Here is a 27,232-nt window from a genome sequence, read left to right as displayed (position 1 = left end):
AGACACTAATATGTTTATTTGAGAAATCCTTGATGGATTTATAATTTTCAAAATGAAAGATTGAAAATCTCACAACATGTTTGTTGTTGTAGTACAAAGGCTTTACTTAACTTGAAATAGTAAAGCAAATTAACTAAGTAATTTCCTCCTGAAGTAGGAAAATGTAAAAAATGAATATGTACCATTAGGTACTTATTAAGAGGCTACTAATCGAATTATTTATTTATTATTTCAACCTATGTTGGTGTTATAAGCATCATAACGAGCTTAATGATATTAGCTCATGTTCTAAAGACGAATTTTGGAAATAAAAGACTTGGAAAACTAAGTATTATCTCGACTTGCAGATCGAGTATTTCCCTGAAAGGAATTTTATACACTAGTTATTCTATTTTGAAAAAATATCTTTGACATATTTTATATGAATAAGTATCATTGACTTATTACACTAACGGTTGTCCAATAATCTCTTGAAGTAGATAAATGACCATTTAGACTCAAAGAAGATAATGAGGACATTTTGGGATTGGAAGTCCATTACTTCATTGTTATTGGAGCACTACTGTAGAACCAGAAGTTTCATGAACGCATTAGGACTGACATTGTGCTTACAATGAAATTACTAACAACTCATTGTGCTCTTCTTACAATTAAGTATTCAAAATATCCTACAGTATCTTCGATTTATAAATCTATGCAATAAAACCAATGTGTGTTTTTCATAGGCCACTTGGTACAAAGTTATAAGTGGGTATGTTTAAGGAATACCACATAAGCTCCAGAAAAGTGACGAGATTATTGTATAAAATGTTAACTTCTAGTGACAATCCTGAAGATTGCACCATATCCCATCTCTACACTTCTGAAACCATGATTTTATTATGTAGAACTTGAAGATTGTTATCTTCAGGGGGAGATGGGAAGTACATTTACTCGGATCAATCCTGAAGAATTGGACTTAAAAATCCTAAAGATTGGATCTTAAATAATTATCAGTTGTACTCTTTTGCAACATATGAATGCATACATATCTTGTACTCTTTTTCTCACTAGGTTTTTCTCGTTGGGTTTTTCTAGTGTGGTTTTAACGAGGCATGATTATGATATAGTAATGTCGATGGGGAAAGTTGCAAATAAATACTTAAATAGACGAACCCCGAAATCCTAAAGATTATGCCTTGAAAGCTTATGGTTGTACTCTTTTTCCTAAGTAAGTTTTTCCCACAGGGTTTTCTTAAGTTAAGGTTTTTACTGAAGCAACCAGCACAATATATGAGTTTACAAATATCATGAACTCTTTTCTTCAACTAGGTTTTTCCCACGTGGTTTTTCTAGTGAAGTTTTTAACGAGGCATGAATGATATTCAAATATACTATCCAAATACCTTGTGCTCTTTTATTGTCTAGGTTTTTCCCATAGGGTTTTCCTAACAAAATTTTAACGAGGCAAGATTATGGACAAATAATGTCCAATGGGGAGTGTTATAAATATATCAATGTGGACATTACTTCTATTGTGACAGACGTAACAGTCCGGTAAGTAAGCATGTCATTATTGTATCCATTATATGGGGGTGTTTGGTTAGTGGCTGATCAGCCAAAAAATAGCTGATTTGACTCAATTTAGCTGTTTGACCCATGAATAAGCTGATTTGGAGTGTTTGGCAAATAGCTTATTGGCATTAGCTGTTGGCCCAATCATCCAAAATATAAAACGCTTATGTACCCAGCGTTTGCAATCAGATTATTGTAAATTAATTATAAAAAGACTCTTCTATCCCCATGTAAATCCCTAATCTAATTCACCTCTGTCATTTCACTCATTCGCATCGTCACTTCCGTTCTGCCTCTTCTCACTTCCGATTGTTGCTTCTTCTCACTTGTGCTTGCTCACCTTCGCAACTACTTTCTCCGATCCACCGTCTCACACCGGTCGCCACTACTGTACTCTTCCCGGTCCAAGGTGCTCTCACCGGCCGGTCCTCACTGTTTCTCTCCAATCGCCGGCCACCACTCCTACTCTCCAAGGTTAATTCATCCCCTCCATATATCTTTCTCTCCAATCCACTTGTGTTAAATGGAAAATGCCTATTTTTTGTTGGTTTTCTCCCACTGCCGAATTAGCTCATGCAAAATCAAAGATTAAAATGTGTTTTCTTGTCCAGCAAATGTCATTTGTAAAGTATGTATTTATAGGTAAATATTTTATGGTTTCCTGTGTACATATTTTCTAGTTTAATTTTTTTATTTTCGTGTTCTACTTTAAAAAAAATAAAATTGAACTGTGTGAATTTATATTTTGACATTAAAGTAGTTGTGTGGTGAGTTATCTTTAATTTGTGGTTAGTTTAGGTGAGTATTTAATAAATGCAATGCTTAAATTAGAGTTCTTATTTTTAGGTATATATTTGATGGTTTGCTGGGTATACATTTTCTGATTTCCTATGGATGTATGTTATATTGTTATGGTTTTCTAGTGTTCTGTTTTTTTTTCATGAATAGTCAAGTAGACACTAATTTATTATTATGTTACTTAGATGGCACTGAATCGAAAAAAAAATGTACTTGAAGGTCAAAGTGAGAACAACAATGAAAACCAACATGATAAAGATTCAAGCAGGGTTAGTTGGTCAAAAGAACAGCTTCACATTCTTTGTGATCTTTGTTTACAATATATTGAAAAGAGTAAAGGGAAAAACGGTGGGGTAACCTCCCGAAGGTTACTGTGGAAGAAGATAGAACCAGAATTTCAAAAAAATACAAACCTTAAATGGGATAAAATGAAACTAAAAAACAAGGTAGATTGGATGAGAACTAGATGGGGTTTGTGGAAACAACTCAAAGGAAGAGAAACAGGATTAGGATGGGATCCTGAGAAGGGAACTATTAGTGCTACTGATGAGTGGTGGGATTTGAAAATTAAGGAAAATTCAAAGTTTGAGGCTTTTCAGGAAGAAGGGTTTGATTTTGAACTAGAAACTAAGATGGATCAAATTTTTGGTTGTTATGCTCAAGGAGCACTTAAGTTTAATCCAGTATTTGATCCCCCGCAAGGACATTTGCAACATGAAAGTGATGAAGTCTATGTTCCTTCTCCTCCTTGTAATGATACTCCCCATGTTGATCTTGGTGACATGGATGAGACTCATGGTGATGATAATGATTATAATACATGGGATGATGTGTGGACAGAGTCTATACCTAACCCTCAAGATACACAATTTGAGAGAAGTGAAAAAAATAGAGGTAAGAGGGTTTTAGAGGTTAATTCTTTACAAAGTAGTAAGCGTGCAAGGGCTAAAACCACTAAAAAATGAGGAGCGGTTGCAACATTGTTTGAGAAACTTGATAGTATGTTGCAAATTATTGGAGAAAGAGCTAATGTATCTAAGGATGTGAGTATGTCACTTATGGATGTTTTGAATTCAATGAAAAACCCAAGTCCTAATGAAATTACGGATGCATTGGCAAAATTGTATGTTTTGCCCGGTTTGGAATTTGGCACCCCAGAATTTTTCTTTGCTTGTACGCTAATTGAAGATCCAAAGAAAAGATATGTTCTCTTTGGATTACCAGATGATAAGGTGAGCGTGGACTACATCAAGTTCTTGTATGAGAAAGAAAACAAGCATTAATGGTTATGAATGGACTATTATGTATTTTGCTTTGGTAGTATTCTGTATTTTGCTTTAGTAGTAGTGGTTATGTATGAATTTTTATGTATGAACTGTTATGTAATTTACTGTTGTCTTATTATGAACTCTTATGTAATTTCTTATTGAGAAAATTGCCATTTTGGTCCAATGACTATTGTAGTAGTGTTAATTGCTATCCGCGACTTTCAAAAATGTTAATTACGTACCATGACTATACATTTTTTCTCAATTTTGGTCCAGCCGGCCAAATTGCCAGCCAAAACTAGCCGGAAAAAATAAAACCAACTTTTATCCTTAATTGATAGGGGTAAAATAGTCTTTTCTTGTTTTTATTATTTGGTCTTTGAAAACAGCAGGTTGCCGATGAATGCTTCAGTGGAAGCAAAGTCGCCGGTATTGGCTTAACAAATCCAACGTCATCAACTCATCTGTTGTCGTCGTTCCCGTACCTGAAGTTTCAAGTTTACTGGTTCGACGACTCCACCGTCGCCGGGCTAATCTCGACCTCCATCCGCTCCGCCCTCGACTGCCCTCTCAACTACGCACGTAGCTACTTGGACAACATCCTCCCGCTCTGCGTCCGGCGCGTGGTGTACATCGACTCCGACCTCGTCCTCGTCGACGACATCGCCAAACTCGCCGCCGTGCTCGCCGCGCCGGAATACTGCAACGCGAATTTCACGGCCTATTTCACCCCGACATTCTGGTCAAACCCCTCCCTCTCCTTAACACCAGCGGCCGTGTTATTTCAACACCGGCGTTATGGTGATCGATCTTGACCGGTGGCGAACAGAGGATTTCACGACCAAGATCGAAGAATGGATGGAACTCCAAAAAAGAATGAGAATTTACGAATTGGGTTCACTGCCGTCTTTTCTCCTAGTCTTTGCCGGAAAACATTTCCCCGGTGGAACCAACACGGGCTCGGCGGAGACAACTTTCGCGGGCTCTGCTGGGATCTCCATCTTGGCCCGGTGAGCCTCCTACATTGGAGTGGGAAAGGGAAGCCATGGGTGAGATTGGATGCTAGTCGGCCATGCCCGTTGGATGCTCTCCCGGCGGAGACCAAATAATAAAAACAAGAAAAGACTATTTTACCCTTGTCAATTAAGGATAAAAGTTGGTTTTATTTTTTCCGGTAAGTTTTGGTCGGCAATTTGGCCAGCTAGACCAAAATTGAGAAAAAATGCATAGTTATGGTACGTAATTAACATTTTTGAAAGTCGCGGATAGCAATTAACACTACTACAATAGTCATTGGACCAAAATGGCAATTTTCTCTTTCTTATTTTATGAACTCTTATGTAATTTCTTATTTAATGAACTATTATGTATTCTTATTCTATACCAAATTTTATGTAATTGGTTTGTGGTTATTAACAGTATGAATGAGAATTCTATAGTTAATATACTAAATGTTATGTAATTGGTTTGTGGTTATTAACAGTATGAATGGGAATTCTATAGTTAATATTATGTAATTTTTTTATGATTTCTAACAGTATGAATGAGAATTTTATAGTTAATATACTAATTTGTGTGTAGGCAACAAGACATGGATAATACTGAGCAAATTAGGAAACTTATCATAATTAAGGAGTACGTGGACAGTGAGGATGAATTTTGGGACTTGGTGGCTTAGCTTGTATGACCGGGTATATGTGTGTATACTTTTTGAAACATATTTACAAGGAGCCATGCATGACTTCATGTTTAACTGGAGAAAGATGGATGAATGAATTAATGAATGGTTATGAGAAACGGTGTTTTAATGTATTTAGAATGAAGCCAAATACATTTCGCCATTTATGTGTAGATTTAGAAACCAAGTATGGTTTGAGAGCTTCGAATAGGGTCTCAACTATAGAGAAACTTGGTATATTTGTATATGTGCTTAGTAAGGGTGCTTCTAATAGAGATACTCAAGAACGCTTTCAATATTCCGGTGAAACTATGAGTAGAATTATTAAAGAAGTGTTGAATGCCATGGATGGATTCTCAAGAGATATGCTTGTACCAAAAGATCACGAGTTCAAGGAGATACCACCACAAATTGCTAATGATAATAGATATATGCCACATTTTAAAGTAAGTGAATTAATATGTTGTTCATCTCATTCTTATGTATATATTTGTTACATCAATATGTGAATTAATATATGCCACTTTTTTTTTGTCTTAAATTAGAATTGCATTGGAGCTATTGATGGCACACATATTGCAATAACTATAAGAGAGGAAGATCAAATGAGATATAGAGGAAGGAAAGGGATTCCAACTACCAATGTCTTAGCAGCGTGTGACTTTGATTTGTTATTCACGGATGTTTTAACAGGATGGGAGGGATCAACACATGATGCTCGCATTTTTCTTGATACGATTAGTAATCCAAGTCTCAAGTTCCCTAAGCCACCACAAGGTAGTTTAAAAAGTTTGTTTCATTAATTACTATTATGGTTAAATATACTTACACACAGGGCCGTTCCAATAAAAATTGGGGCCCTGTGCTATATCTTAATATGGACCCTTTTTTTTCGAGTAATTTCTATATATAAATAATAATTGCTCAAAAAGTTGTACCAAAATATAAATATTGTATAAAAAATACATATAAAATTTTATTTAAAAAGTGACATGCATCGCGCACATTTAGATGCAAAATTATCAACCAACTTCTTCCAAAAGTTTATTTTCAACGAAGAATTGAAGAATCAGTTGAGTTGCAATCTACGATCTACGAAATTACCGAAATGTGAATTGGAAATTGTCGAATTGTCAAATTTTGTTACGGTATTGCCATATTTTATACGGTTGAAAATTGAGAATTTTCTAATTGTCTAATTGAGAAGTGTGATTATGATTTATGAAATATAATTGCCGAACGGAATTGGCAATATTTTTGGATTAGTGTGTTTGTGTGTGTGTGTGTGTGTGTGTGTGTGTGTAGGGTTTTAAAGCAATTGTCAATTAGGCTCAATTTCATCTTGTCACAAATTAGTCCAATCTTCATACATTTAGCCTAAATTTTTATAAATTATATATGCATATAAACTTTTTTTTAAATATGGGGCCCCCAATGTGCGATCGCACATGTTAGACATACTCAGATACGGCCCTGCTTACACATATTGAAGGACATTTAAATATACTTATAATTTATTTTAACTTTTATATACATGTAGGGAAGTATTACTTAGTGGATAAAGGCTTCCCGGAAAGAAATGGATATTTAACACCTTACTCCAATACTAGATATCATCAATCAGAGTTTCGTGGAGCAAACCCAAGGGGATCTCAAGAAGTATTTAATCAAGCTCATTCATCTTTAAGAAGTTGCATTGAGAGGGCTCGGTGGAAGATATTGTTCTTTAAGAAGTTGCATTGAGAGGGCTCGGTGGAAGATATTGTAAAAAATGCCAATATATTCATTAATGGATCAAAATAGACTTATTTGCTCATGTTTTGCATTACACTGATGATAATATGAGAACCCGAGAAATGACGATTATTCGTGATAACATTACATCAAGTATAACTTGTATTAATTGTACTACTGACTCTGTTAATCAACAGTTGACTCCACTGAGGCTCGAACCCACTCCCATCATCTATGTGGAAGTGTTAATCGGGACACCGGATGCCACTTGACCACTTGATGTTCAACTATTATTAATTACAAAGTCTTCCTCTATAATTGTAACATTATTAATAATCAAACAAAAAAATTAACAGTTAACATTTTATTGATAATAAAAAAATAATAATAATAATAATAACAAAAACAACAACAACAACAATAATAATTAATAATAAATACAAATAAATTGTATAGGTATTTAAAGAAAATAAATTGTAAAAGTAATACAAAAATTAAGAAATTAACACAATGCCCTTATAGGTCATTTTAGATACAATCAGCTATCAGTTAACAGCTAATTTACCAAACACTTTTCTATAACCAGTTGATTGCCAAACACCCCCTATGTGTATTGTATATATACTTACAAATGTCGTATTGTTGGGGGTCAATGAAATCTATTGATATTCTCCCTATCACTGTCTCTACTCTTCATACCACTTTGCTAGCATATACTTTGATATTACCTACAATTCACCGAATAGGGGCTTAAAGGCCATCGGGCATAACCTTTTACAACAATATGTTACTTATGTTAAACAGATTTAAATCTATATACTGCAACATGTGTGTATTCATCACCAACATGCCCATTCATAGAACCACCATTATTCCCCTCAAATCTCTCATCAGAATCATCACCCAAATTTACAACATCATACCCATCAATTACAAAGAAATCCTGGAAACACAATAAAATAGTTAAACAAAAAAAAAGCCAAACAAAATATATAAAATAGAATTAAATAGTTTGGCAGCTATACCTCATCAATGTGATTTGTACTTCCCAGACCACACAAAATGGTGAACCAACGGCCCTTTCACTATCACAAATCAAATTACCACAATACTTGGCAACAAAACAACTATCCTTGACAATTTCTAACACAACAAATGCATAATGCAGACTTTCAATCTGCTCATTTTTCATCACAATCCTATACAGCAAAGTCATTGCAATAAGGGACCCCAACTCAAGTGGAATATTTTTATATTCCTATGTATGGAATTTTAATTAATCATATACTATGATTTCATCTGTAAAAAAGAAGTACTAACTAACAAAAATTCACTTACCACACTATACTTCTCTCTTAAACTGGCAGCAGGACTGCCTACTAAATATGAACACTCTTGATCTCATAGCAACAAAGGAGCATATATCCATAGAATTGTCTCTTACACGTACTACCACCCCTATACTTGGTACACCCCTCATGCTAACTTCTCGCACACTTACTACAATACATCAAACTATCACGGGGACTAACTTTTTGTCATAACTGTTACCCTTATATGAAATGTAATACCACTTAACCAAAGACTCAACACCTAGAATTTTAGCAGCAATCTGGTATTCACACAACTGCAAGAATAATACTCATGTTAATAGCTGAACTGTATACTTCTAGAAGGATTAAAATACAAAATTTTAGTTTACCTCGTTTCTTCTATATACTTCTTCAATGCTGGTAACCACAATCTCAGAAGTTGAACATGACCGCAATGACTTAACTAAAGATAGTCTAGACTCAGAATTCATTATTCATATAGGAGTACAATTAGAGGGTAAACTGGAAAACATGCATAAGTAGATCATATATCAGAATAGATGGAAAAATAACAAAACAAATTTGTAATCTCTTAAAATGCACTACACTACAATAACAATTACCTCTCTACAAAAGAAGCAAACTCGTGAGAGTGACGATTGAACCAGAGCTTTGTTGCATCAAAAGAGCTAGAAATTCGAACCTCGCCATCTTAAAATTTAAAAGTAAACTGGTCACAATCTAATAATCTAATAATAAAACCAATAACTACAATTGAGGAAAAAAAAAACTTAGTGTCAAGAATCTTAGCCCTGCATAGCTGGACCAAAAGTATGAGTGGCTCTAGTGAGCTTGAATTAAAATATGGTAGCAGCATGTGATCATCCCACATAGTACAATGCAGTTGATTTTGACTGAAAATACATAATATGCACCATATACAGATAATAAAGGGAGATTGAATACGCACACAGAAAAAATATAAATTATTGTACTTACTTTGCATCTTCAAGCATAAACTCAATTAATCTAGTAGTCCTTCCACCAACATTTCTCTCCAAGGGAGAGTATATTTCTACAACTCTGCCAATCACATCTAAAAATTAAACATGCTTAGTTAGAATAATATATCAAAAAGTATAAATTCGAATAACTAATAAAAAATAGCATACCTACAACACTTTCTCATCAATATCTTGTTTGAGAAGAAGTGAGGAAAAAGATTGAATACTAAACACTTGGTTAGGAAAATCATCACACTTGTACTCCTTAACCAAAGTATCGTGCTTAAACTTAAGGATATAACGATGCAAGTTGGTCTTGTATTTCAAGAAATTGGTGATACAAAGAAAGTTTTTTATACTGTATACCCTACTCCTTATACTTAATGGTATCTTTCTATACATGCTCCTTAGATATGTGGGCATGTATAAAAGTGCCCTAAATCCTTAACCAAGAAATAAAACCTTTAAAAATTACAATACAGTACACAATAGTACAAATTCTTATTTAACTATCAACTAACCTCGGCATCTTGAAATAAGCACTCTATACTATTGACTCATTTTGTTTTATTGCTTTCAAGTATTGCATATGTTCGCACCAAGCGAACGAGAATTGCTTTTGTTGTAAATTCTAAATTGAGTTGAGATGCAAGAACAAATTGACCAGTCATTTTAAAGGGCTCAATGTGCATGAGATAGAGTTGTGCAATGGCGACTATTGTGAATGGCGGCATGTAATTGTATGTATGTGTGTGTGTGTGTGTGTACCAAAAAGTAGAATAGATACAACAAAAATAATGATCACACCGTAGCTATTGCAGTGAAGCTATATAGGCATGAGGAGAACTAATCGTTTTCCAAGAAGGACATTAAACATAGATAATGACTAATCCACCAATGAGATTAAATATAGCTATAAAAATAAAATAAATAGGATTAGACTCCTAATTAACGTGAATGATTACAATTTATACCTGATGGTTTACTTGTGTTATCACGATTTAGAACAAATGATAAATAAATACCATATTTAAATTTAACCAATTAGAAATAAGAATCCAAAAAATTATTAATGATTACAATCTGATCGAAATTGTTTAACTTCTGCTAACACGTTTCCTAATAGCAAACACATTGAAAACCAAAATCTTTACACCCCATATTACACACATTGAATATCTACAACCAGTTACTTCATCCCTAAATAAATTCCAAAAAAAAATACTAAAAACTAAATTAATACCTACAATACTTGGGCGGGAAAATGGAGCAAAATGAGAGGCTAAATCCCCCGACTTTATTATAATATTAAGATATATATATATATATATATATATATATATATATATATATATATATATATATAAGAGATACGAGACTTGAGAATCTATACGTAGTTGAGACATATTTCATAACTAGTCTTTTTTAATATTTATATTTTAAAAAATAACTAACAAATTCTTAATAATTAAAATCTAAATGAAAAAAAATTACTCCGTATTTATTATATTAATCCAATATATAATGTCTACAAATATATAGTACAACTCTAAAAATTCTCGTTAGCATTAAAAACATGGCATAAATTAGGGATATAATTTTGATGGAGACTTATTATGTCTTTAAATGTTACATTATTTACCAATTTCAGTGCAGGAACGGTGAGAACTCTCAAGTTTGGAGTTCAAATTTATAAAACAAAATTGTTTTATTTCCCGCTATTTATGTAATTTTTCAAAAGTTCCCCACAATTGGCAGGGTTTTACTCTTTACCCAAAAATACTAGGGTTTAAGCCCCAACTGATAGAGGAACTTTTCGCACTCCATTTCCAATGGCGTCCACACTCTCCAGAAGACTACTCCGCACCCTCATCGCTAGCCCTAGGTCATCGTCCCATTTCACGCGCTTCCCTTCAACGTCCTATTCTATCTGCTCGAAAAGCTTTTCGACTGAGGGCGACGATTTGAGTGCCCTGGAATCGGACCGGTCCGGGTCGGAATCCGAATCGGAGGTCAAATCGGACCCTTTATCCTCTACTCCCGAGCCCGATTCCAATCAGCGGCGCAATACTGGAGAGCGCCCCCTTGAAAATGGCATGGATAATGGCATTTATAAGGTACCTTTTTGTTTACTGTAGATTCTACTTATTCACAGTCTCTAGTCACTTGTATATTCTTTATTTGGAAGTAAATCAAATTAGGGGCTCTTTGGTTCTGTGCGTTTGTAACATTGTGTATAAAGAATCCAATTTGCTTAGAGTTTGTTACCTAGACACACCTTATATTTTGTTAATCTATATATGTGAAATGCATATATCTATGTAGATTTACAGTAGACATGCACCCGACCACAATCTACTATTAACGTACAGAGGTTCATATATGTAATAATGAAATTGTTGTGTTCTGTAATATGTATATCATGAACTCACATGGTATACTTGTTAATTGGTGATGAAAGGAAATTTGGACTGTTGTACTGGTTTCAGTTAAAATCTTAACCTTGTTTTACAAGAGTTATTTCACACATGCTGTATGCAAAATTGATACCAATAACCCAAATAGAAAGAGTGTGTGTGTGTGTGACTGCGTGTGTAGAAGGATAGATTCTATCTGTCTGTGTTTATCACAGGTAGACTGGTTAATGGTATCATTTCTGAAACTGTAACAGGCAATATTGGTAGGTCAGGTAGGGCAAGCTGCAATACAGAAGAAGCTGAAGAGTGGGAATACAGTGACTCTTCTTTCTATTGGAACGGGTGGGATTCGTAACAATAGGAGGCCATTTGATAATGAAGAGCCTAGAGAGTATGCCAATCGGTGTGCTGTGCAGTGGCATAGGGTCTCAATTTATCCTCAGAGGTTGGGGGACCTTGCCGCAAAGAACGCTATTCCTGGGTATGCTTCATTTACCTTATCATTTTTTGGGTAGTAAAACTTTTTCCTTGTGCAACCATACCCATATCTCAAACTTTCCTATTTGCCATATTAGTTTGTTTTTGGGTTGAAATTGGATCCATTCCTTCAAATGATAAAATTGGTTTTCAAAATGAATCCATAATGTTGCACTTAATTTTTCTGTTATAGCCTTTGGAAGCTTTTTGCAGATGCATTCACCATCTTCCTTGTTACTTCCTAATATGGGTTATTGGATATTAACTGGAGGTTCTTTAGTTTCACATATTACTAACGTTTCAAGAATATTATTTTAAAAATCTATTGACTCAAGAATTTCTTTTCCCTAGTCGGAAGCTGACAAAAGAGCTAGCCTTATGGGGAACTGCATAACAATTTTAGACTTGAAATTTTAATTTCTATTACAATTTCATTCAATCACTCTGTTTTCATCTAGTTGTTCTTGCAGTTAAGACTGGTTGTCTTGTGCTTAACTAAGTTTCATTCTTCTATATGGGTAGATCTTCATGTCAACGTTGCATGGGTCTTTTTTCATAGATGCTTGGTTCTTAATGTTAATGAATGTTACCTAATATATGACATGATTTTGTTGGAATGTGTATGTATCCTGGGGTATTTTTCTATCTTACCTGAAAATCTGTCTTGTATGTTCTCAACATACTGATATTTGTAATTATTATGCTGATTGTTCTCTTGAGAATAGTCCATAATACTAACGGTTTGTTGCATTGTGCACTGTAGCTCAATCCTGTACATAGAGGGTAATCTTGAGACCAAAGTGTTTAGTGATCCAATTACAGGCCTTGTTAGACGCATACGAGAGGTTGCTGTACGCCAAAATGGTAACTTTGTCACAACTTAAATCAATTATAACATTAAATTTTTGTCATTATAACAAAAGTCTCATCAACTTTGGTTATATTGGCCTTGCAGGTCGACTTGTTTTTCTTGGCAAGTTAAATGATGCGGAGCAGCCATCAAAAGACGAAATAAAATCTGTTGGTTATTACTGATACTGGGTAAACTTGGAACAGAATTACTTCATTTAACTTCTGTAATTATTGTTTTGCTTTGCTTTTAGGAGAGGATGGTCCATAATTACTAATTAGATGCCTGTTGGGTATTTATGAATTCTGGGAATTTGATATTTCTCCACATCATATTGTGCTATCTCATATTTATTTACTTTAGCCACACCTACACGCCCAAGTTACTACTGGAACCAGGAGTATGATGTGATGTGCTTTTTTGGGTGGGTAATTTTCATGTTTGGTCTTAAAATTTTAGGTTATTTTTATTTCAATTCCAAATGAAACCAAACCTAATTCTTATGGACTAAAATATAACAAATTAAAACTTAAAACGTAGTTTAAAGATGATTAGGGATGCCAATCAATTAGATAACTAGTTTCAGGCAAGTCTTGTCAGATTGTTGGGTTGAGCTTCACAGATTTGACTTTTTATTGGGGTGATTTTTTTTATTTTTTTTTCATAAACCTTAAAATCTCAAGTTATTGAGTGGATTCGATTAAAATCTTTTATTTCAAATTTTGATAATCTAACATTTACAATATAAATGTAAAATATCATTTAATCAATTTAAATGTCTAATTTTAAATTTCAACATGAAAATACAATATAATAATTATAAATTTGTATAAAATTTATAAATAATTTTTTATTTATAGTTTTAACAGTTAAAAATAATTAATATATTTGCAAATCATATAATAATTATAATAAGTTTTATTTTTCATTATTTATTTTTCATAAAAATAATTTATTTTATAGTAACTTTATTAATATATTTATTAAATTTTATTTTAAAAGTAAATAAAAATAAAAGAAAAAAAAAATGTAAAAGAGAAGCTTCTAGACATACTTCTATATATTTTTTATTTCATATTATTTGTGAAACAAAGAGAAGCCTTGAGTAGTTATTGGTTAGTCCTTTAGGCCAACTCACTAAACTTTGGAGTCACTTATTTAGGCTATTGAGCTTATTAATTTTGGGTTAATTTTATGTCAATTATAAAACTTTCTTAGTTCTAACTCTTAAATTTGTTGTCAAGTATTTTATGATTTGATAACATCATTGTTACAATTTCAAACGAAAAGTCACAAGTTCAAGGGTTGACATATTATGTGGAACAACTACGACAGATGAAATATTAGCATAACGCAATCTAAATGAAATTCTATATGGAGTCATGGACCTCTAAATTCTACTTCCTCAATCAAACTTCCTGATGTGGCAAACATTGGTAAGGCATTATCATCATGTGGATCCTAAAAAAGTAGTATACTTCAAAATTCAAGTATAGCGAGTAAAAATTAGGAATAAATTTTGGAGTCAATGTAGTATCCCTTCAAAAATTATCCATAAAATGCAAACCTATAAAATGCAAACCTATTGGATGGCCCACTAAAGTATTGAGAACCAAATGAACCAATAGCATTGGAGTTGTGGATGCATTTTGATCAATAAAATGGGACCTCAGCGATTGCCTTCTTCTCATCCACACATTGCACTCAACTTAGGACAAAGGCTTCACCCCCTCAAAAATGCAGAGTCTAACTTTGAAGGAGTCTTAACCAGAACAAATGTGGGTTAATCAGAGGACTGTTGAGCCCTCGGCTAAAATCATCCACCCACATGCAGCACCAACACCACCTCCCAAGCAGATTCAAGTCACACCCACATCTCATTCTCCTTCAGCTCTCAACAAATCTTCCAAGTTATCGCGGAGAGAGCTTGCCATTTCAGCCAATTCATCCTTGCTACTACTCCTAGGCACCCAAGCACTAGTGCCATTGCACCAGTTCAAGGCACGGGCCGAGGAAGTTTCTGAAACCACTGATGTAATCCAACCAGAAAATACCCCAGGGGAGAGCGAGGTTAAGGCAGGGGAAGTTTCTCAAGGCACTGATATAACCGAGAACGAGGCAAAGGCAGAGGCAGTTTCTGAAAACACTGATGTAATCAAACAAGAAAATGACTTGGGGGAGAACAAGGCAAGGACTGAGGAAGTTTCTGAAAACACTTATGTAACCGAAAAAGGGAATGGCGTGGGGGAGAGCCAGGCAAAGGCAGATGAAGTTTCTGAAAACACCAATGCAACTCAACCAGAAAATGATTCAGGAAAGAATAACTACTGTGCAGGTCAAAATCTGACAAACCGTGCATTTCTTGAAGTATCTATTGATGGGGAACCTGCAGGAAGAATTGTTGTAGGGCTGTACGGGAACACTGCCCCTGGTGGCACAGCAAGATTCAGTAATCTCGTAAGTGGCAGAGCGGGCATCAGTTACAGGAGAAAAGAGTTTGTGAAAATCATGCCAACCTATGTGCAACATGGTGGAGTGAGGTCATATGGTGTGGATGCTGAGCTTGCAAGTAGAAGAGGAAGCAACATGACAGTTGATAGCCTTGTTTCTGAATGGGAGAAGCAATATGAAAGCTGCCCCGGAACTAAGAATATAGCTGGGAGCATAAGCATCATAGTCAGAGATCCATCAAAACCACCCCCAAAAGTGAAACTGGTTGCACGCAATGGGAAGCTGGAGATTGATCAAGAGGAAGTGGGAAAGGCTCCAAATGGAACCGAGTTCATCATAGCTACAAAAGACTCACCTGAGTTGGATAGCTCAGCTTTGGTGGTTGGAAGAGTGCTGGAAGGGATGGATGTAGTGGAGAGAATTGGTCAGGTGAAAACTGTGAAAGAGAATACCAGTTCTCCTTACTTTAGGTAACTGCTTCTTGCTCCTTCATGCTTCTTGTATGGCTAAAACCTGCATATCTTGAATACACATGGATAGTGGAAAGGAAAAAGGAAAAATTAGATTTAAGTGACATAATAATTGGGTGTATAAGCACTTGACCATTGCATCTAAGGCATAAGAATATGCTATTAGACAACATGAATAAATTTGAATTGAAAATAGAAGAAACATAGAAATAACATTAATTGAGAGAGAAAGTAAATTTGCCAGGAGTTAAATCTTCACTGACATGCTGTGATCATAACTGAGATTATAACACTAATTGTTGTTCTTTCCAACAGGGTAGCGAAGTTGATAGGAGATAAAAGGGCTGTTGTTGCAGAGAGAGGCTTCAACCGACCTTACTCCAAAGTGATGATCACAAATTGTGGTCTGATGTAATGAGTGAAATGCTTTGGGGAACTTTTTTACCTTACAATTTTTGTGAAGGGGACAAAATGTCAGCAAACTTGTACTGCATTCATGGGGAACTTTTTTACCTTACAATTTTTGTAGAGGGGACAAAATGTTGGCAAACTTGTACTGCATTCATACTTTAAATAATATTCATCATAGGATCTTTTACAATGTAAAAAATGCTGTCGTAAAAAAAGGATATTTCTCTCCCTCTCTATCTCGATTTCAAAATGTTAATAGACCTCTCAAGCAATACAGGAACTGGTCAGACAACTCATCCCCTACCTCGTCTCTAGGAGCAAGTGGCTCAGAAAAATTGATCTCCATTATGAAATGCATTGCGCTTCCATTTCCTCTTGTGAATTGAGAGCGTAGCATACTGCACTGGTTTGCAATCTGGTGGCAATATATTGTGTTTAACTAGACTGGATAAGCTTCTTTCTTTTTGAAGGGGTAGGTGTAAAAAGCCTTTTCACCGAAGCAACAGGATCATCAACCTACCAGGAAGAAAAACAAGAAAATAACATCTTTTAGTGCTGTAGACCAATACCTGTCCCATGAACCAAGCACCATTTGGTCAAGATACACAAATTCTTAACAAAATTCACGATAATGTAAAACCAGTATTATAAATTTATAATTGTACAAATTAAAGGGAGGCATGAGTGGCATGACTGCATGAGCATAGTGCAATGAGTACAAGTGTTGCATTAAACACGTTTGTGTTAGACAAATTATATATTCTAGTATGAAGGATAAGATAAATTGGAGAAAGGTAATGAAAAAGTAAGCCTAAATTAATCACTGCACTACATTCTTAGTTTATATCAAATATTATGCATGAAGCTGCAGCTAGTTGGAGTAGTTAAATATTTGGTGGATTGATGAGGATTGAGGAAAAGATAATGAAGCATGCAGAAGATATCACATAAAATTCAATTTTTTTTTTTTGAATACTATTGACCCTGTTACATGTAGTATCTGTCCATATACTTTCTCAACCTACTGAAACCCAACAAAGTCAACATTGCCCTCACTGAGGCTCGAACCCATGACCTCCCACTTGGGAGAATCACTTCATGCCGCTTGACCACAAGGCCTTTGTTTACATAAAATTCAAATTAATTACAAAGCAATGGCTATCTTAAGTAATTGAACTTTTGAAAATTGTAAATATTTCAGGAAAGAAAAAAATAAAAGTTCAGCCACTGGAATGAGACACAGGGAGCCTATATCTTTGTTTTATCAGTGAATTCAAGTTAGGTTACCATTACTATCATTAGATGCTACTAAATTCTTCTCTTCCTTACCTTAATCAGGGATGACGAAGGGGCATCTCCAGTCAAAGGATGAGAAAACTCCTTATGACATTCTAAAGCAGATAACGTTTGTTGCCATCCAGGTGCAGAGCCACTACTAGATGCAATCCAGGGACAGAAATGTTTGTGTAGCCTTATCGGATCGAACTCTGTACCTTTGTCTAGTGGTACTTCTTGTAAAGTCTTTGCTGAAAAAAAAATAAAATAAAAATTTAAGGATTACCAGTCAGATCAACATATAACAGAAGAAATCAGATTAGCATCTGAAATAATATCACTGGCTTTCCTTTCTATAATTATAAAAAACTGACAGAACAAAACACAATTTATAGCCTCAATTCTCACTTCTAGAGGTAAATTTAGCTTCACTGTAGTTGCAAAAATAGAAAATCCAACTTAAATTCATCTTTGATAGGTGGTTACTAACATGCCATGTTGCAGAGATGAGCAAATTGTATTGAAATAAGCATTTGGAACTCCAGCTTATTTCATTTATGTGCTCATCTAAATTTGCTATATACGTATAAGAAGTTATCTAACCTAATGAGTAATGAGTACATAAGTATATGGACCTATAAACAATGATATTACAAGACTTTTACATCCCTAGTACTTTCAACATTTTTCTTAATTGGGTTTTAATGTTGCTTAAGAAGTTTCATTATCCACTTCATCTTCATCTGTAAAAGTAGATGGTTCTTTCAAAAATGCTGCATTATCACTCCAATTAATGAGACTCTCAAGTTACTCTACTTTCTTGTATCCAAATAATTTTACAACAAAAAAAGCCAACTTACTCTTATAGGACCCTATATGCATATACCACTGATCTGAGCTTGAATAAAAATATATACAACTGGAAGCAATAGCAGAAGCTAACAATCAGAGAACAGTTAGAAACTTAGAGTGACACTCTTGGCTGGAAAAACATGACAATGAATAGGCTCATATGGTCATACCTATAGTTGGCACAACATCACGGTTCTGAACTGTCGATTGTACTCCATCATCCTTGCTGTCACCTTGCTTGATGGCTTGTTTTGAATTGTAAGTTCCAACCTCTAATCCATTATGCTCAGTAGTTTTTCCCTGATGAGATGTGTCTCCACCTTCTCTAATTGATCCAAGATCATCTCCAGTTTGGGATGTAGAATGATCTGCAACAACTGGATCAACTATCTCAACATCATCTGCATGATCTGGTAGTTTTCCAACCTCACTTGAAACCTGTGCTACCATCTGAGTGTCCTCTGATTGCTTTTCTGTAATTGGGTCTGATTTACTGGTATCAGATATTTCTTGTTCGGCATTATTCTGTTCATCCAGAGAAATGTTCTGACCTTTGCCTACCAAGAGCGAGTCCTCAGTAGTTAAGCCATCACTTATCTCAGAATCAGTTGAAAATCTAGCTCTTATATTCTGTCCAACAACAGGAAGTGATATTTTTGCCCTATAATTTTGCGATGCCGGAAGGGGGCCACCTGCAATAGTTATATTTAAATTTGGTCTTTCATTCAATATTGTGGAAACAGCTAGTGCAGTATTCGCAGTGCCTTCTTTACTATTATCACGATTGTCATTGCTCAAAATAAGGTTTCCAAGAGCACCACCCATGCGATTATCAGCTGCATTTTCACTATTAATATCCATATATCCACTCAACCTTAAAAATTCAAGAGGACGTTGAACAGTAGAAAATGCCCATAATCCAACACGGGCCCCACAAATCTGACACTCCAAAGCAACAGAATTAGGATCATAAATTGCACCATCAGATGTTTGAATATCATCATTTGCCCCACTATTCTCATTAGAAGAAAGAATGGTAATGCCATGGTTCTGTCCACTAAACTGAGATAAATATCCATGCTTGTTATCCTTAGCAGATTGATTTAACTGGTCCTTGGAATCAACAACATATGGCAAAGCACGGGGTTCCCAGCCACATAAACTAATCAGCTTTTGTGCCTAAAAATATTCAATACAGTAACACCAATTAATAGGAGGGTTTACCTGTTTATATATTATATTATTGATATAATGAAGTAATAAACAGTTCAAAGAACTGAAAGGAAATATAGACATGGTTATGAGAAATTAGTACAAGATATTAGACTAATTAGAGATAACCACAAGAAGCCAATAAAGAGATTTAGGAGCACCAGCTCAAACCCCGTGCTTTCATGTGCAGGGTGTAAACAGAAGGTGAAGGACCAGAAAGAAGCTCAAAGTTAGCATGTTAAAGCCACAGGATCAAACCAGCTCACATTTTGCATGTCATGGTCAAGAATATGAACAACATTTGTAGTCCAAAGGAATTAGCAATTGCATGAAAGTGCAAAAGAATCACAGCTTAATTGCACCATCAGTGAAATTTAACTTGCAAACCTGATAATATGTGAGAGACGAAGTTGATTTCGGTTGGTTTCCAAGATCATCTTCTCTAGAAGTTTCAGTGGACCTGCCAGACTCTACTGCTGAAGATGTTTTGAGAAATTCTTCTAACCGGGTGCTTCCCAAGCAATTAACTATAGAAGAAGAAATCACAGGTAGGGCTACAAGCTGCACTAGAGCAGAACAACGGGATTTATATTCATCAACTAAAACAGCAGTAGGCATTGGTGGGAAGGCTGCTAGCTTTTCGTCACAGGCATTGTCAACCCATGGGCAAAGCAGCTTGTGTCCGCTGTCAAGTTTCAAGCTGAATACTAAGGCTGCTTTATCAACTGTTGTCCACCCATCAAAAATAGAAAGAAACAAAATTTTATCAAGGCTAAGTTGAAAAAGATCACGAGTACTGCTTGTTAACGTCAACAAGGGTTGGAGAGTGGGAGGAGTGGGGACTGGAGAGGGGGGGGTTGTAGTACAACTTGCCTTGTTGTTGGCTCCAAGACGGTGGACAAGAAAAGATAAGGCGCACTCCACATGCTTCACATGCAATAGTATCCATATCTACATTTATCCAACCCCTTCTAGCACAGTTTACTGCACTTACCACCTGTTATGATGATCAAAGCATGCACTTCATACCATTGATTTTTTTAAAATCTTAAAATCTCAGAGAAGTTTTTAATACAAGCTGAAGAACATAAAATGTATCTTTACCTATGCAAAACAAGTGTATATTTAATGGCTACATAAAGAAATCCTTCAAGAGCACACAACATAATCTAAGAAAAAGAGACTAAGAAACTAAGATGTAATCTCATAAAATGTTGTCACAAGTATCTAAGAAAGGAAGCTCAATAAGTTTAAATCATGAAATTCTAAAAATTGTCATGCCAGGAAATCAGAGAATCAATAATTGCCCAAAATTTCAACTAAACCCCCAGCCTTAACATTATTCCCATGTACTCATTATTATGATAACAAGTTCAGTTTTTTTTTTTCTTTTTTCTTTTTTTTTGAAGAAGAAGAATCTAATGTTCTGATGTTAGTTTGGAAGAGCTGTTGGAGTTTCTAAGCACTAAACACAATCTATTTTCTTCTGCAAAGCTTAACCACTGGCTTGGTGTCACTTTTGTTAATAAAGTACCATAAGAATTGTTACTCTTCGAACAAATCCCCAGAAAGTTGATTCACATATTAGAGGAGCCATTAAGTACTATAAGAACAAGCTTCATATTCTTATTATATATGAGAAGAGTTGCACCACAACAGTATGTGCTAAAATCTAACCTGCGGTTTGGCAAACCACCACATAGATTTGAAACTGGCCAGCCTTCTAAAATAATCAACTCTGTCCCAGGGTCTGCAAGGAGAAGCTTGAGTTTCTCCGCTCAAATCCGACAAATTCCGTAATCTCTCAGCCGCCTTGAATGTCGATTTCGGATCGGATACTACTAATGCATAGGAGGAATATGCTCGTTTCTTGCCTCTTGATAACTGACCTTCCGATGAACTATTTTGGCATAAACACAAATAAACGAAGCAATTTGTCAAAACCAAACCATCTGAGCGCACATTAACACCCTCAAAATTGCAACTCTTAACCTGACTATTCTTAACCGCAGCTGCGATTTGAAAGATAAATATACAAATCCAAAAGCTAAATTGAAAAAAAAATCACAAAAAAAGAGAAAACAAAATGCGAGAAATCGGGAGAACGAAAGAGAACCTGGTCGCAGGGAGTTTGGATTTGGGAGGAGTCTGAAAAAGTTTGTCCATCACCGCATGAAACCTCTTCTCTGATTCTTCGGCCATCTTCTACTGCTACTCTCCCTAAAACATATATAAAGAGAGAGAGAGAGAGAGAGAGAGAGAGAGAGAAAGAGATATATCTTCTTGTTGTATGTATAGTAGGGTGCAGTTCAAACTTGTAAAACTATACGCAGCGCCATAGAACTATAGAAGTGTGACGCGAGGGTTGGATATTTCAGGGGGGGGACTGCCGATTGCCCAACGTAGTTTCTAAAGCTTAGGTTTGAAAATATGAAAAATGTTTTTCTTAAAACGATTACGGAGTATTTTTTTTTTTTAAATTATTTTTTTAATGTTTTATTGCCTAGTTTTTTTTTTTTTGCTTAGTTCATTTTTCTGAAAATAACATATTATTTGTTATAAAATAAAATAATAATAATAATAATAAGGTTCAAATTGACCACTGAACGAAAAAAATATGCAATTAAGCTACTCAACACTTCAAATGTATGCAATTTCACTTGATAGCAGGTTAACACCACATCTAGCAGGTTGTATGTTGACATTGAAAATGACTTAACATTTTTTTTTTAAATTTTCTTCTCATTTCTTTTTTTTTTTTTTTTGAAAACCTTTTTCTTGCATAAAATATGTTGCTCTTCCACCATGTACTAGGCAAATTAGGCAAACTAAGCTTCAATCATTCTTTCAAAAAAAATGAAGCCTCAATCATACGAAAGAACTAGGTATTGCAGCAGATTTTATTCAAATTATAATAGTAGGACGTGTACTGTGAAGAGAGGCTTTAGCACCAAAGTAGTGTTTGATCCACCTTTTGCTTAATTTAGTTCTCGAGTAGTGCACTGCGAAGGGAATCCTATTTCATTCTATTTATTAACATCTTAATTATTATATAAAATTATAAACCGAATATATATCTTTCAAAAACAAATTGAATATATATTGCAACAGATTTTATGCTAGAAAATGGTTTCCAAAAATAAAAATAAGAAATGAAAAGGGAATTTTTTTTTTTTTAAAAAAAAAAAGTCAAATCATCGTCCGCATTAACATGCGACCTGCTAAATGCGGTGTTAACCTGCTATCATGTGAAATTACATATATTTGGAGTGTTGAGTGGCCTAATTGTAATTTTTTTCGTTCAGTGGCCAAATTGCACTTTCACGTTTCGTTCAATTGCCAATTTGAATCTTATTCCTAATAATAATAATAAGTGGTGGTGGTGGTTAGGGGTGGGAATAGGCCAGGCCCCTTCATAGGGGCCTACGGCCTGGCCTACTTAGGGTTTAGCCTGGCCTAGCCTATTTAATAGAAAGGCCAGGCCTAGGCCTAATTAGAAGCCTATTTAGTTAAATAGGCCTAGGCCTATATTTAAAAGCCTAACCTACAAGCCCGCAGGCCTAGCCTATTTATATATATATATTATAATATTTATATTTAATATTTAATTATTATATATTACATTTTATATCTAATATATTTTTATATATATAATTTACCCCACTATATATATATATATAACCTACAACCCTAATTCCCAATACCCAAATCCCAAATACGACTTACTAATTAGTAAACAGTGTTAGATATTACTAGTTACTATTGCTATTATGTTAAATTGCTAATAATTAGTATTACTAATTACTAGCAATAATTTTGCTAGTCGTTTAGTGTTTACTGTTTACTAGCAATGAGTAAAGTAGTAATAATAATGTAATATAAGCCTACTAGTAATTGATTGCAGGATTTATAGATTTGTAGTAATACTAGTAATTAGTAAACAATGCATTGTTGAATTTTGTATTACAAACTTCTACTTATTAAACTTATGTTGGATATTGTATTATGAAATATGAACTTATGATTTTGTCATTCATTAAGAAATATGAACTTAGGTAGTTTTTGTTAATTTTTTATAGGTAAACTTTAAAAGGCTTTAAAATGTAGGACTTAAATAGGTTCAAGGCCTATTTAAATAGGCTCAAAGCCTATTTAGGATCTATTTTGAAGCCTTTTTAAAGGCCTATATGTTAAATAGGCTTTTAAAAAGGCTTCAGGCCAGGCCAAGCCAACTGTAGGCTCAGGCTTGAGCCTAAAAAAAAAACCTACATACAGGCTAAGGCCCAGGTCCAGGCTTTAGATTTCCATAGCAGGCCCAGGCCTAATTTTCTAAAGCCCGGCTCGGCCTAGCCTATTTCCACCCCTAGTGGTGGTGGTGTGTTAATGGTGGTAATAATAATTTGGAAACTAGCTTGTTAGGAATATATTGTCTTAGATTCTAATGATATCAAATGATAAAAATTTTAGACCTCAATTATTTTATTTTTAGGCTTGGGTTTTTCTACTCAATATTCGACCAAACCGAATGGTACTTCGAGTAGTTAAAATTTGATTCATCCAAATGTTAACTTGAGAAGTTAGTCTTAACAAACGATTCGTAGAGTAACCCAAGTGGTTATCTCGTGAATGACTCAAGAAGAAGACTGAAGATTCGAAGAGTAAAGACTTCAAGACCGCAAGGTTGTAAAAGCCGAAAGGTGGAAGGGCCTACCTTTCGAACCGTTAGAAGAACAAATGGTAAAGTCAGTCATTCGTATCCAAGAAGTAGTAGGTTCAAGGTTCGAAGCGTTAACCTAGTTAACCATTGGAAAGGACTACTCGAGACATTCTTTGAGCCTACAGTTCAAAACCTTAAACCAAGCTAGTGTGTTTGAGGAATAAAAGGATCCTAGGAACGCATCCCAAGAAAGATATTTCCCAAAAAGTCCTGACATTTTGTGCAGACCAAAAATATATGTTCAGCTCAAAATAAGTCATTAACGGTGTTACACTACCTACCCTCCGGATTACCCGGCAGTCTTTACACACTGGTTCATAGCCGTTTGAATTTGGTCTTCCCTCCAATGGACCTTTTCCATTCGCCTATAAATACCCTCTTCTAAAATTGAAGAATGTGCTGGTCATTCTAAGAATTTCTAAGTGTTCAGATTTCGAGTATTTATACATCTGGCGACTAGTGATTGAGAAAGAAAAACAAGCTATAGAGTTCATATCTAGATCCAAGAGACTTGAGTTGCTTACAAGCAAAGATCAAGATCAACAAGCAAAGTTATCTTCATGGGAGAAAGAAGAATTTAGTTTCTTCCAACTTGTATTATCTACTCGGTAGTAGTATAAAGGGACGGAGTAAACTCATCGTGGAGTTGAAAAACCTAGTGGAGTTCACGACTGACTTTTTGTTCAAAGCGTGGACTCTCTCTCTCTCTCTCTCTCTCTCTCTCTCTCTCTCTCTCTCTCTCTCTCTCTCTCTCTCTCTCTCTCTCTCTCTCTCTCTCTCTCTCTCTCTCTCTCTCTCTCTCTCTCTCTCTCTCTCTCTCTCTCTCTCTCTCTCTCTCTCTCTCTCTCTCTCTCTCTCTCTCTCTCTCTCTCTCTCTCTCTCTCTCTCTCTCTCTCTCTCTCTCTCTCTCTCTCTCTCTCTCTCTCTCTCTCTCTCTCTCTCTCTCTCTCTCTCTCTCTCTCTCTCTCTCTCTCTCTCTCTCTCTCTCTCTCTCTCTCTCTCTCTCTCTCTCTCTCTCTCTCTCTCTCTCTCTCTCTCTCTCTCTCTCTCTCTCTCTCTCTCTCTCTCGCGCAAACAAACTTAAAAGGGTTAACAAATTTTTCGTTGTGCATACTATTGAGACGTTAAACTAACCTCTCGGCTCAGTTCCCGCAAGCAGTCGGGAAACAGTGCCCGACCGGGTGCGCCCTAAAAGGCGGTTACTGCACAAAGGGATATTTTCTGAATAAGAGATTTGGTAACTTTTATGCCAGTTAAGAAGCCTCAAAATTACCTTCCTAAATTATATTTTTTAAGTATTCCGTAGTATAGGCTAATCATTCTTGTATAAATACTCCCTTGGAGTCGCATTGTAAAGGGGGCTCAATTTGAATACAAGTATACTCATTCTCCAATTGTGCTTATATATTTCCTCTAAGTTTTACGGTAGTGTTGGCCATCCGAAACGGTTGTAGCGCAGCCGTAGAACCAACAAATATATTTAAATATATTATAATGAACCTTTCTGTTACAAATATTATGCAACATTCCTTCCACACAACACTTGTTCTGAACCAGGTAAAGGTCATGGTCAAACCCATAAACTTGGTCAATATGTCTATTCAATATTCTTAACCTGAAGTCCAACTTCATTATACTCTGGCCAGAGATTCTCATTGTATGATTATTGAATAGATTAGAACATCCTTGTTACTTCAAGGCGGTGGATAACACACGCATGTTTCCGTACAATACTGAACTAGGCCACCAAGTACACTTATAGTCCCATAAGGACAAAAGACGCATACTGACAAAAGCTAGTCCACCATATGTACGAGACAACTATGTCGTCTCAAGTCAAAGGATTATTGCATACTTGTAACATACAACATATTGATGACATGTAGGTAAACACCAATGCGGTACATTGTAGTCAGTCATTGTTCAAAGACTTGTTCTCTAACAATCATCCACATATCCGCTCTCTGTATCTCATACAGAATGGCATGAAACTCACTATAAGAAGGACAATGTGCTAGTCGTATCGAAATTCAAATGCCCAATTAGAATTACTATGACTATGAACGTTTTTACTATACTTCATTTATTAATTCTTCGTCACTCATATTCTTAACTCTTAAGAATGAAGAATTAAGAAGATAGTATGGAATAATATCAAATATTAATTAAGTCAAGATAAAATAAATATAACACTTATTTATTATATTTATTTAATCAGAAATCAATGTTCATAACAATAAATGTTGGCTCATATGACATACATGTCTAACAGTCTCCCTACACTAGATCCTCATCTTCTCAAGATGCCGATCTAACCACTCCTGATTAAGTGGTATAAAAAATGAACCTGCTAGGTTATCCGTAAATGCTATTATCTACATTGATATATCTCTTTTTCCAATGAAATCTCTTGGAAGATGATAGCAGCAACATTCTCGGCTTGAGTGGTTGAATATGAAATCATTTCCTGTTTGGAATTCTTCCAACTGACTGCACCACTATTACAAAATGTAAACTTTCTATCATCTAGTCTGATAGAAAATCAAAATATGTGTATCATTTAATCTTTAATACTCGTTTTCCATTAGTTAAGATTAAACTCTTAGTTACTTAACTGATGTGTAGTGTTATTCACCTGGATTTAATTGATGTCTGCAAGTGACACTCACTCCATAAGAAACATCATATTTTGTACATAACATCACATATATAAGATCATCAATAGCCGAAGCATATGGTATTTTATTTATG

At 35.0% G+C, this 27,232-nt stretch overlaps 4 protein-coding genes and 1 pseudogene across 5 annotated transcripts; 4 read left to right on the top strand and 1 right to left on the bottom strand.

Moving 5' to 3' along the window:
* Positions 1 to 916: 916 nt before the first annotated feature.
* Positions 917 to 4,729, top strand: LOC116010802 (annotated as a pseudogene).
* Positions 4,730 to 5,438: 709 nt separating this feature from the next.
* On the top strand, positions 5,439 to 7,041 carry LOC116010801 (protein ALP1-like). The gene is made up of 3 exons (XM_031250309.1): positions 5,439 to 5,744; positions 5,844 to 6,075; positions 6,839 to 7,041. Exons 1-3 carry the CDS (start codon positions 5,439 to 5,441, stop codon positions 7,039 to 7,041), a joined length of 741 nt encoding a protein of 246 aa, XP_031106169.1.
* A 4,069-nt stretch (positions 7,042 to 11,110) lies between these two features.
* Positions 11,111 to 13,459, top strand: LOC116009768 (single-stranded DNA-binding protein, mitochondrial). 2 transcript variants are annotated; one of them, XM_031248898.1, is made up of 4 exons: positions 11,111 to 11,466; positions 12,039 to 12,247; positions 13,007 to 13,107; positions 13,199 to 13,459. In XM_031248898.1, exons 1-4 carry the CDS (start codon positions 11,182 to 11,184, stop codon positions 13,276 to 13,278), a joined length of 675 nt encoding a protein of 224 aa, XP_031104758.1. In that variant the 5' UTR covers positions 11,111 to 11,181; the 3' UTR covers positions 13,279 to 13,459. The 2 variants fall into 2 exon arrangements, with proteins under 2 accessions (XP_031104758.1, XP_031104756.1); XM_031248896.1 differs by having other exon boundaries at positions 12,021 to 12,247.
* A 1,357-nt stretch (positions 13,460 to 14,816) lies between these two features.
* On the top strand, positions 14,817 to 16,624 carry LOC116009766 (peptidyl-prolyl cis-trans isomerase CYP26-2, chloroplastic). The gene is made up of 2 exons (XM_031248894.1): positions 14,817 to 16,014; positions 16,330 to 16,624. Exons 1-2 carry the CDS (start codon positions 14,870 to 14,872, stop codon positions 16,427 to 16,429), a joined length of 1,245 nt encoding a protein of 414 aa, XP_031104754.1. The 5' UTR covers positions 14,817 to 14,869; the 3' UTR covers positions 16,430 to 16,624.
* On the bottom strand, positions 16,557 to 22,098 carry LOC116009764. The gene is made up of 7 exons (XM_031248891.1): positions 21,881 to 22,098; positions 21,442 to 21,664; positions 20,638 to 20,761; positions 20,152 to 20,489; positions 18,723 to 19,731; positions 17,755 to 17,951; positions 16,557 to 16,941 (listed from the first exon to the last, which is right to left on the bottom strand). The coding sequence occupies exons 1-7, from the start codon at positions 21,964 to 21,966 to the stop codon at positions 16,861 to 16,863; spliced, it is 2,058 nt and encodes a 685-aa protein (XP_031104751.1). The 5' UTR covers positions 21,967 to 22,098; the 3' UTR covers positions 16,557 to 16,860.
* Between the last annotated feature and the right edge of the window lie 5,134 nt (positions 22,099 to 27,232).

This window comes from Ipomoea triloba, chromosome 2, assembly GCF_003576645.1.
Source record: "Ipomoea triloba cultivar NCNSP0323 chromosome 2, ASM357664v1".
NCBI classification, from domain to species: Eukaryota; Viridiplantae; Streptophyta; class Magnoliopsida; order Solanales; family Convolvulaceae; genus Ipomoea; species Ipomoea triloba.
This window is presented reverse-complemented; position numbering and strand designations above follow the sequence as displayed.